General features: G+C 45.7%; 1 protein-coding gene across 2 annotated transcripts in view; it reads right to left on the bottom strand.

The window, feature by feature from the left end:
* UTP14A (UTP14A small subunit processome component) overlaps positions 1-12335 on the bottom strand; it is a 413069-nt gene that overhangs the window by 351530 nt on the left and 49204 nt on the right. For both annotated transcript variants that reach the window (XM_078688447.1, XM_078688446.1), the window contains exon 3: positions 451-521. In XM_078688447.1, coding sequence (XP_078544573.1) covers positions 451-521 — 71 coding nt within the window. The remainder of the gene's footprint in view (positions 1-450; positions 522-12335) is intronic.

Below are 12335 nucleotides of genomic sequence, written 5' to 3'. Positions count from 1 at the left end.
GTTAGATGAGTTGTGCAATAGTATCAATTAGAACTAAGACAAACTACTTTCTAACATTAAGAATAGAAGATTACAATAATGGAAATTAAATTATTTTTTCTTCTTCCACACTTACCTACATGTCATTGACTTTCCTCAGTGGAACAATTCACAAATACACAATTTTTACCCTCACACGCATGACCACTCTACATATTTCACAATACACAATTCAAGGCCAGCATCCTGTACGGAACAATGTAGGGTTTGGCGGGCGTTCAAGGGTATGTTTCTGCCTCCTGTCTAGACTTGCTTAAGTAAATGATGCCACATCTAAGGGGTCCCTCGACACTCGCAACTAGGCAATTTACTTGAACAAATCTAGATTATTGAGTAAAACACTTTACCCCTAGTATGATGTTTATATTTTCTTTTCTCCCCCCTGAAGTAATGTTATGTATAAATAAATACCTTTTCTTTCCATCGAGTGAGCTAATGGCCTCCAGGAGTTTGCGATGCTTCCTCTCATCATCACTGCCCCCCTGTCGAGGACAGAAATGTACCACGTGAGTAAGGGATAACAGCAAATAAGGCAGAAAAATCACAATTCGGACTCCAGTAATGTTCAAAGTAAAGTTATTTTGAAATCGTTTTTGTGTGCAAATTGTTTCATTTTCACATTGTATGAGTTTATGCAGCCCAGGAACAACAAGATCACCCAAAACCAAGATGCACAGGAGAAGGGACATCCAAGAGCAGCAACTGAAGTTGAAACTGAGGGTCATCAGCAGGTCTGCACTGTCCCGACTCATTCTTAACCGGTTAGGCACCCGTGCCTCCCTCCTCCCTGGTACAAGACCCAACAATAGCTAGTCTTCCTGCAGACTCCTAGGCATGGAGTTAGATGGGAAAGGTCATCACAATTGCATAACTGTGCTATCTTCCTAGCTTGTATGTTCCATTGATTTTGACTTTTAAAATCATATGTAAGACACCAAGTCCAGTTACCAGTGGTGAATAGTGTAGTCATTGGTCTCAGGCAGTGACCTGCCACTGACACTTTTCAAAAATGACTTGTATAATTCAAGATAAAGGACTTAAAGTATTAGAATTCCTTGGAGGCTCCAAAGTGGGTGAGAGCCCAATACTACATCTGTCTCACACAGGATCCTTTCAACATCTTTGGGTTCATGATTGGTTCCCAGAACGTGATAGTACTTTCTGGTTTTCTTCATAGATCCAAAGGTTAACTTTTGCAAATACTTGCCTGTAAATCAACGACATTCTCTTCTTTGAAGCTAAAGCACTGACTGGACTTTAAAGTTAGTGAACATTATTTACTACCATACTGAATTGAAGTTTATAACTCTTTTCACCTACTAGACCTAGAAGAAGTCTTTAATAAAAAAAAGAAAATTATTTTGATTGGTAGTAAGAACAAGAAGATCATCATATTTATTTATTTATTTATTTTATTTATTTATTTCATTTATAAAGCGCACTGTTACCAACCGGTGTCCTGGCGCTGATGTGATACTCCCTATGTTACATATCATACATTCATTGTCAGCGCCAGGACACCAACCGGTGTCCTGGCGCTGATGTGATACTCCCAATGTTACATATCATACATTCATTGTTTCAAAAAACATCAGTAGCTGTGTGATTACCCCGCCAGGGGACCCTTAGTACATGTCTTATAATCATGGAGAGGCAGTTTGCAGGCTTCTTACATAAGCAGATCTATTTTGTACTAACCCAGCCCTAGTCTTAGGTACATCATTTCTAATAAAGCCAGCGTGGCGAGCCACTCCCCACCTAGCCCGACCCACAGCCACTTGTGCGACTGTAGGAGTGATCTGTGTGTATGTGCTAACTCACATCTTCTTGCTGTGTTTTTTGTGTAATGCTAAACGAAACATTTAAACATGTTGGTGCTATGGACAGCATCTGGCGGTTACTGCATCCACCTTCCCATCATTTTTAGGTCTCGACCTCTGCCAATGCGCTTGCGCATTGCAGATGTCGAGATCTATAGTAGGCGAAACAAACTCTTGAACAAGCGAGGATTCTCCCCAATGCATGTGAGGTACTCAAGCGCGACGCTTCCCCAGCGCGCGCTTGGCCTCACTTCTCAATCACACCCCATATGGTCGTTCCCTTCTACTCGCTCACACATCAAAGGCTGCTGCTCCCCAGCCCACCCCTCCCCCCCCACACCAATGCCGAGAGCTTGTTTTTTTACGAGCGCGGCCGCTCACTTCTAAAATGTTGGCTTCATGTAAATATAACCTCTCATTCCACCTCCTCTGTGCGGTCCTTTCTGGAGGCATCTAAAAATATCTCCACAACTGCCGATAGCCGGCAAACTCTACGGCCTGCTCAGCTTTCAGGCTTCATCGAGAGAGAGTAGGGGAAAAACATATCTGGCTGTTTATTCTCTTTGTGGGATTTAAAAGGTCCCTTGTTTTACTTTAAGCGCGCGGCGCGAATGCGGCCAATGCTTGTGTTAATTAGCGTGGCCTTAGCGTGATCGCTTTCACCCTAACGGCGGCCACGCTTGTCTTTCAACGTTTGTTTGTAATGGGGAGAGTATGTCTTTTGCAACCGATACCAACTTCTGGGGTATATTGCCTTTCTCCCCAAAATCCCATCAGTGCCTGATTTCATTGAATGAGCAGAACATAGGGATTAACAAAGGTCAGTTAAAAGGCATTGTTATGTATAGTGCAGGAAAGTGACTATCAGCTTTACTTTGAACGAGACAACGTCACTGCACCTTGGTGTAAAGGTCACTTCCGGGGTTGTGGTGATTTCTTTAGAACTTGTCGTGCCGCATACTTGGCTTTGGAATCTGCCAAAAAAGCTTGGTGTTGCGTGGAGTGAGTGGGTGTGCATGCAGAGTGCTCGTCTGCTGCTAGCGATGTGGCCGCGCCATTTGATCTTGTGCATGCCCATCGCCCACTGTGATCCCTGTCATTTGTGCATTCCCACACTGGTCTTGCATTTGCCAAGACGGGCATATTTTTAAAGTGCCTTTTTACTCTTGAAAGATTGGAACGCCCATCTGAACTACTTCCTACAACACGCCCCCCCCCACTTCCAAAGACCCCCGAAAACCGTCCAGTGCAAGAAGGGTAAAAAGTACACCTACTGCAGGTAAGAGAGCGCCCCTACCTTGTGTGGAAATGTTGCATCTCGGGATTCGGCTTGCATTGTCAAAGTGCCATGGCCTCCCGAGTCCTCGTGCCATCAGAATCTCGCAATGCCTTTCCTCTGACATTGTGTTTGATATATTTAGCTACGCTGTCTAATAAATTGACCCTGCCGTTGTCTTGCTTCCCACAAACCTTCTCCCGAAGAAGCCCAGAAGTGGTCAGAAGCGTTCAGTGAGCTGCTTTCGAGTACTTGTAAGATAATTTTTCGCACCGAGTCTAACCTCGTCCGTTATTGTGGGAGTACTTTGTATGCTTAGCCGGTTTTAACAGATCCGGTAAAGGCCGTTTAATCTACTTGCCTGTCACACTGGGAGCTCGCCATGGGTTAACAAATTAACAAATTTTTATTTGACTACTTTTATTGATGGTTGTCAAAGGGGTTTTTGGGCTAAGAAACTAGCTTCACGCTAAGGCAACGTGTGATCTTGTTCTTATGATTTTTGCTAGATTTGCCTGTTTGTGCACATTCTGATGCTCTCTACTCCAGGGTCCGTATGTGATGTGCTGGTCTTTGTTAGGTTTTCTATTTGACTTCTAGGACTTGTAGTCTTGTTTCTCTCATTATAAAACAGGATTACATATCCCAGAATTCAAAGCAAAACAACATTTGCAATGCAATAGGTCTTGCATTTACACAAGTTTAAGCTATTGGCATTGTGTATGATGATGCGTTTTATTTATGTTTTAAAACCCAAAACACAAATAAAAGGCATTGTCATTTACAATGCCAATAGCTCAAACTCGCATAAATGTGAGACCTATTGCATTGCAAATGCTTTTTTCATATTTGTATTTTCTTAAAAATGCATACTATATGATTATTCGTATATGATATTACTTCTTATGTATGCAAATTTCTCTTCCTCTTTCAAAGAAACTTTAAACTTAAAAAAAAAACATTACTTGTGGAGCATTTTCATATGGGTTTTAAAAGGTGAACAATACTTCTCCGTGCTGAAGTGAAAGATATAATACAAGCATTTTCAATGCAATAGGTCTCGCATTGCTGAATGTTTGAGCTATTGGTGTTGCATTATTATTAGCAATGCCAATAGCTCAAACTGTAATAATGCGAGACCTATTGAATTGCAAATGCTTGTCCTGTCTATGATTAAGAGAGGTCTTCACGTGTTACTGAATGATGCAATGGATGCTTAAGTGAAGAGTGAATTAGTGAAAAAGGCTTATTTAATCCAGGAGATCTCCAAGGCAGCGGCATGTGAGCTAGCTAGTGGCCGACACCCTAGTGCATGTTGTGGACTAGGAACTGTTTCCTCAGTGAGGGATGGGCTTAAAGTTATGATCATTATGGAACTGCGGAAGGGAGGGAGCCCACTGAGGTGTCCCTCAGCCTGGGCATCGGTGTCCTATTCCGTGATCGTTCAGTGTCGCTCCCTACTGTGTGGTCTGTCCCCTGTGTGCTCTCCAGCATGATTTCCCAAGTCTCTAGGACACTGTCAGCGTTCTCGTCTGTATCGACTTCGCATAGACGGCGTTCTTCCACTACCCTCCATTCGCAGAGGTCCACCCTCCATTTCTCAGGGAGGGGGCTGCGGCTAGCTTCCAGTGGATAGCTATGCAGCATTTCGACAACACCAGTCTCAGCATGTTGAATTTATGCTGCATGTGGGTTGTTGCCTTGGGGATCTGTAGCACACCCAGCAGGCAGAGTTTAACTGTTCTTCCCCCTCTATTAATGGTGCAGGTAGGTCCTTCTCCCACCTGCCCTGTGTCTCTGTTATCCTCATCACTGCGGCGCGAATCCCGCCGCAGTGCTGAACATTCCGATTGCGGGCGTGGTCATGACGGCTCCCGGCCATCATCAGCACACGCCCATTGTGACTCATGACGGCCGGGAGCCGTCATGAGCATGGAAGAGGTTAAATCAAGTCTATGATCCGTTTTCAGGGCCCTGTATAAACGAGATATTAATCACTGGAAGGAGTCTGGATCTAGGATTGTGCATACAGTACTTGATATCTCTGGCTCAGTCGGGAAGGTAGTCCAGATTTCGCAGATAGTACGTGTTATCTTTGCATACTGGAGGAAGTGGCCTTCCGCGACCCTATAATATTCTTTTGCAGCCTCATAGGATAGGAAGGTGTTGTTTAGGTAAAGGTCCTTGAAAGGAAAACACAACGCTGGAAGCAAGAGGTGAGTTTATTGCATCCGGTGTCCTCCCGGTCCAGGCAGCAACTGCCGAACCAGAGATCCCATTCTAGAGTGGAATCCCAGCACATAACAATAATAGAACGTCCACCCAAGTCCCAACAGTCCTCCGCCGAAGTGCAGCCACCTTCATATGAACAAGACACATCCATTAGCGATTGAATATGGTGGAAATTGGGAAGCTACGGCATAAGGGGCCCTCCGCAGCACAAGGGTGACCACCTGCTCACAAGCAACTGGTTTGATCGCAAATGGGCAGTCTTGTGGGGGGTCCTCGAACCCATCATTAGGTAACTAGGGAGATCAGTTTCTGGGCACCAGCCTGCGAGTAGCCTGTTTGGGCCATCCACGCACCCCTGTGCTGCATACTGGAGAAGACCTGCAATATAGTAGAGGCGCAAATCTGAAAGCCCCTGTCCACCCTGTTCCATGTCCAGCTTTAGGACATCGAGTTGGACTCTGCTGCGTTTACTGGCCCAAACCAACAAGAGCAGCAGACAGTTCAGAGTGCTGAAGGTGTCACTCAGAATATGGCAGAATACGTTTAGCAGTGTGTATAGGCAATGGAGAAGCAGCACCATCTTTGCCAGCGCTACCAGTCCCATGACCGACAACGGTAGTCAGTTCCAGAAAAGTACTGACTCTTTCAAGTCTTCAAGGGTTTTCCCCATATTTAAGGCATATTGGGCTTCGGTCGAGTGGGCTATCTGCATCCCTAAATAACGGAAGTGGTCACTCTTCCAAGTGAGTGCCAGCGGTGGGAGTGCGGCCGCTTCCCGCCCCGCCAGACCTGGCAATGGAAATGCAACTGACTTTTTTTGGGTTAATTATTACCTCAGACACCTTCCCAAAGTCAGCCAACACAGTCAGGAGATCCGGGTGGCTTCAGCGTGGTGGTGCATGTATATCAATATGTCGTCCGCATAAAGGGACAAGACACGCGTTGACTCCCCACTACTAGGCCCCAGCGTTCTAGTGCAAATAGGAGTGGGAACAGGCAACCTTGTACCCCATTTGATGGTGATCAGTTTAGAAACCAACCTGCCACTCCGCACTATGGCCGTGGGACGCTGGTACATGAGGTGCACCCATGCCACAAAATCCCATTCTAAGTAGTGAATTCATAAGTATTCTCATTGCAAGGTGTCCCAGGCTTTTTCTATGTCTAAGGAGATCACAGCGGCCGGTAAGTCCAGGCCTGCAACGGAGTGTAGTACGTACCCAAGTCTACGAAGAATCATGTGTGTGCCCATACCAGGTATGAATCCGTATTGGTCATCATGCATTAGTTTGGTAGCCTTGATGCCAGAAGTTTGGTCAAGATTTTGTTATCGACTCCCAGCATGGAAAGGGGCGGTAGGAGCTCGGCGAGATAGGGTCCCTGCCCGGCTTGAACAGCATCACAATTTGGGCTTCTCTCATGGACATCAGGAGTGTCTCCATCTGCTTTGCCACTCGCAGAGTCTCCAACAGCCTTGGGAGCAGCTGTTCTGCAAACGCCTAGTAGTATTCTACTGGGAGGCCATCAGGCCCAGGAGTCCTACTGCCTGCCATATCTCGCACTGCCTCTTGGGGGTCTTCAAGGGTGATATCTGCCCAAGCGTCTTGCCCTTCTTGACAGTGAGTCGCAGCAAAGGGGGGAGGGTGTGTGTGTGTTTCTCTCCCCCACCCCCCACACTCCCTCCCCTCACACACACCCCCACACACAAAGGCTAATTGCTAGTATGGTAGGGGATTGGGGGTTGGCACTCTCTCTTGAAAAGCCACGCTAACAGCTTCCTGATTTTATCACCTTCTCTATGCATAGGAGCTGTTGGTATACTTGCTTTACCAGGCAATCCAGCCTGTCCCATATTTCTCCTACTCGTCAGTGAGATCTCAGCCATTCCTCATCCACAGTTCCCGAATCAGGGCTTGCGCTCTGTAGAGCGTTTTAAGTCATTCTCAGCTGCCACAAGGTCCCTCTCCAGTCGCGGTCTCATCCCACCCACCTTAGACAAACATTCTCCCCGAAGCACCACTTTTAATGCGCCCCACTCCGTGCCCCTGGAGTATGTGGACAACCAGTTACTGTTGAAAAAATGTGTAATTCAAATACTGACCTCTGTTCAGAATATCTTGTCTTTCAGTGCTCTGGGCTGGAGATGATATAACGGGACTGCGGGACTACCGTTCCTAGTGTCCCACTGGAGTGTTGTGGAAAAGTAAATTTTGCCATGTTGTATGTGCCTAAGTGTTCCCCATGTTATGTTATATGTGCATGATCGATATGCATGTATTCCCTTCTGATCGATTAAAGACGCAATTACAGTTGTGTCCATCTCTAGTATGCCAGTTTCCAGTCTTCGTGAAAGCAACGAATATTAGGCCTATGTAAACCTACGTTGCCACATCTCACAGTGTGCACGTTAATTCATTGAATTGTCCCCGTTTCTAGGCCTCAAAAAGGGCCCGGACTCAGATTCAGCTCCTGTCTCCTGAACCCTCTCCGAGGAGCGATACAGCCCCCGCCTGCATCCCTGACCCTTAGCTTACTTCTTGCCACGCAGTGCCCGGCCCGGCCTGGCTCTGCCTCCCAGTCTGCCAAGAGTAGGTTATGTTTCTTGTTATCAGTCCAGCCCTCCTTCTCTGCATTCCTAAGTTACTGAATCGCATCAATAGTTTCCGTCATGGTCTAGCCTTTATGTCTCCATGTAAGAGAAATACTGTATTAATATTCATAGAATATTCCTCACACACGCAATACATGTAGAATTATGCATGCACCAGTCTTAATGTCTGTTAGCCTTTGCCCTGATAACTTTTGGATTCTATCAACATGTACTCTAAACACTAGATACTAGATATGCCTGGGTACATGTCGCTCTGACACTCCAGACTTTAGTCTCCTCTTCTAGCACAGAAGTCATAGCCCCCCAGTTCTCCCTGGTAACACGTCATTGCCCATTTGCGCGCACCACTAGGTTAGAGGTCCCAGCTGCTCAGGTAGCCCCCTCCATGTTTCCGCCCCTTTTATGACATATTCTGTTACGTTTACATCACATGTCTATGTATACGCCCTGTGCACGCCTTCTTGTTACATCATTTTGTTCTTATCTTTCGCGACTGTTACGAACCACGCCTACTGCTACGCCTACTGTATTGAATGTAATGTATTTTGTTTAACTATATATATATTGTGCACTGTTATTAAAAGTTATGCGCATTATTCCCAGATCCTGCCCCCGGCAGCTGCCATCCCATTCCCGTACAGGCTGTCCTGTTCCTGTCCTTTACGCCTGATTAAAGCCTGAAAACTCCAGCTACCTCGAATCTTGACTCTTATTTATTGAGCTACCTGTTTATTGATTATTCTGAAAAATAGATCCGGTAATAAATTATTTATTTACCACATAATGGCGCCCGAATAGGAACTTGCCCTTTCCCCACGCGCCGGAGAAGCCACGCAGGCCCCCTGATCCTCTGCAGCCGTGACGAAACCATACCGTGCACGTGCAGATATTTCTGCTTCAAGTATCCCTCAGGCCCACGGAGGAGACGGAGGTTGCGGTCCAGCGTCCAGACGAGGCGGTGAGGAACGCGGCGAGTCCCGACCAGAGCCCAAGCCGAGAGTCCAAGGTCCGAGGTATCCGGAGGCCCACCTGTAACTGAAGTCCGAAGTTCGTCCGTCCGTCGTCGTAGCAGTCCAGTCCAGTCCGAGGCCTTCCGTTCTTGCTGCCCGGTGAGTACCGTTGCTGGGGTAGTATCTAGACAGGGTCAATCAATTTGTCTCTGGTCCGTGGGTTTGGGTACACAGATCCAACACGAAGTGTTCACCTAGGTGGACGCGGGTCCTGACGTGTCTCTTTATGGGACCGGTAAGTTTCGTACTGTTTTAGCAGTGCATCTAGTCATTCTAGTAAGTTTCTGTTCTTGAGAAAGTTTATGTATTTTGTCCGAACTGTTATTATAAATGTTATTCCATGTGTTTTCAATGTCGTGGTATGAGTGATTCGTTTTTCAGTTATTATTGTGTTTATCGTGTATTGTATTGTGTCCGGACTCCAGCCTAAGTTATGCCTCTGTTCTCGAAGTTACGTCAGTTAAAAACCAGAAAAGGTCTGCTCGAGGAAGCAGTTCCTGTCCCGCCTAGGGACAGTCCAGGTCATTTTATGTATCATAAGCATGGCATAAGTGCCATATTATATCTAGACTTATGGGTGGAGTACACCAAGGAATTAGAAGAGAAATATAGATGGCCCGTATCAGGTACGTGGGATGCCGAGTGCATCATGCGAGTAGAAGAAGTGTTATGGAAAAAGAAAGCCAGACAGTCCCAGAAAGATGCCATCGAGTTATGGCGCAAAGAATCTCATAAAAGAACTGAAAAAGAAATCAGAAAATCAGAATTAAGTAGGGAATCCTCAGAAAGAGCCCAAGAAAGGGAATTAATCGAAATAGGTGAACGAGTTAAAGCCGAACAGTCAGACAGACAGAGAAATGCCCTTATTAAGGGTATGTATCCTCTTCTTGCCGAGGGCTTGCCGAAAGCAACCCCGGAAGCACCATGTAATTTTCCGCCTCCATTAGTTCCGATTAAGCTACGTCACAAACCGACCGCAGCCGATATTTTTCTCTCGTCCTATTTGGACGACACAGTCCCAGAATATGCAAATACAGTTCCGCCAGCTCCTGTAAATAATGTAGTTCCTGTCCCTCCAGCCACCGGGGCACCCGTTACAGCACCTGTTACGGTACCCCCGGTCCAGCCTATAGTACAAGTACCCGCTACATCAGTCACTCTGCCAGCACGTACGGTACCAGTTGACGATTCTAGTTTAGGAGCCGCGGGGGGGTGGAAGTCCTCCTTGTACCCCGCCACAACACAAACGTCCGTCATTTCTCGAGTTACATGAACGTGCGTTACAGCGTACGCCCAGACCCCAGTCCGTTGCAGATATCAAGCGAGCTCTTACTGAATGCAGTTATGATCCAGTCCCAGGCGATAATGATATGGTTATATATTCATTACGTGTAAGACGGGTGACCGAGTATTTGGACACCCTACCGAATATGAAAGAAGATCTAGACAGAATATATCGTTTCATCCGTACAGGAGTCGATCCAGGAAGTATTGGCGAAGCCATGTCTCAAAGGAAAGCTGAGACTCAGCTCATGCTTTTAAAGTTTCTAATTAATTGTTTAATAAGGGAACAAGATTATCCAAATAAAGATCCGACCGAAATGAAAGTCCTGACCAGGTGGAGTGATCATATAGCCGAGGGAAAACACAAGACACTAGGTTGTATAGAGAGTATGTACAAGAAAATTCGTAAGGAAATAATAAGGTTACACGAGAAACGCAAAGCAGCGCAAGTGTCCGAGAAAGAAGACGACTCTGCTACCGAAGAGGTAGACGACGAGAGTCCCGCCAGAATAGCGTATGTAGGTACAACTAGACTTCCTGACCGACATTCACGTCTAGAACACAAGAAAGTTTTTCCTCTTCCAGCACCAGAACAAGGTTCTCTTGAGCAAGTATTTCAAGCTACCGATCACATTCTGAAATCACGAATCGGTTATGGTGAATTTAGCACCATGCATGAACAAGAACTAGCCCGATCAGCAGTCCGATGGGCTACTGATTCTACCACTTTTCCAGACGAAATAGTGGCACAACTGTTTCTGAACCTGCCCCCAGCCGAGCAGCGACTGGTGGGTATGTATATGATCCAGCACCTCATTACATTGTATGAGGGACAACATTCTGATCCAGGCCCGTTACATGATGTTCTGAACGAGTTACTCCAGTATAGATGGAGAGGTCTAGGTACTGATTTAATTAGTGTCATTCTAGAACAGCGCCACAAATATCGAACGTTTCTGAATCCGCATTTTGTTCACGTCTCACCTCCAGAAAGTAAAACATTTTACATAGATAGACAGCATCCGTTACGAGAAGTACACCCAGTTAGGACAACGGGTGGTGAAATGCAACGAGTATTTGTTTACACCCCTATCACAAAGATGGAACTCTTAGAGATGAAGAAATTAATTCCCTGTCACGACAAAGATCCAGCAGGGTTCCATCGAGAATTAAAAGACATGCTCCGTATGGGAGAATACACGTATCCAGATATCATTAAAATGCTAAAGGTCCTGTTGCCCGCAGGGGTATATGAAAAACTCAAGGAAAAAGAATGGGAGGTGGGAGAGAAAAAGATTGATTGGACAGCTCTAGAAGCTGAAGATAAAATACGAGTACCAGGTACCGGTCTTGGGGACAAATGTAAAGAATTGCCCGAGTTATTGATTCAAGTTTTGCCAAGGTTACTAGCCACGAAAAAGGAAGATTGGGATGCAATCTCAGCATGTAAACAGAAACAGGATGAAGACACTAGTGATTTTTATTCTAGATTTGAAAAATGTTTTATTATTAACAGTGGTTTGAAGACAGGTAGCGAGTCATACCCTCATCTTTTTGTTACCAAATTAGTCGAGAATTCAAGTCCACAAGTTAAAAATCGAGTATTGAAAGTAGAAAGTAGTTGGCAAGCTAATACCCCGTCACAAATGCTCCAGATGCTCCAGTATCACCAGAATAGAATCAGGGAAGAGCAAGAACACGAAAGGAGACGTATGAAAGATACGAAAATGAAAGTATTAGTTGCACAATCTGTTCCACAAGACAGTCAGAAGAGGGGTCCGAATCAAGCCAGTCATCCTGCAGCTCCTGTTAAAGGGACCTGCAATTACTGTAAACAGCCAGGTCATTTTATAAACGAGTGTGCAGTTCTGAAACACAACATAGCTACTGGTAAGACTAAAGAAAGACCACGTCCGCCTAGACAAGAACAAGTTTCACAGACTTCTCAGTCACCCCAGAATGCACAACAGACAGTTCCAGCACCGCAGCCTATCGCTGCAACACAGCATGTTACACAGCAGATGTACCAGTATGCCCAGACAGAGTATCCAGAGTATCAACAG

This window comes from Lissotriton helveticus, chromosome 4_1 (genome assembly GCF_964261635.1).
Source record: "Lissotriton helveticus chromosome 4_1, aLisHel1.1, whole genome shotgun sequence".
NCBI classification, from domain to species: Eukaryota; Metazoa; Chordata; class Amphibia; order Caudata; family Salamandridae; genus Lissotriton; species Lissotriton helveticus.
The sequence above is the reverse complement of the archived record's forward strand: the minus strand, read 5'-3'. Positions and strand labels throughout refer to the sequence as shown.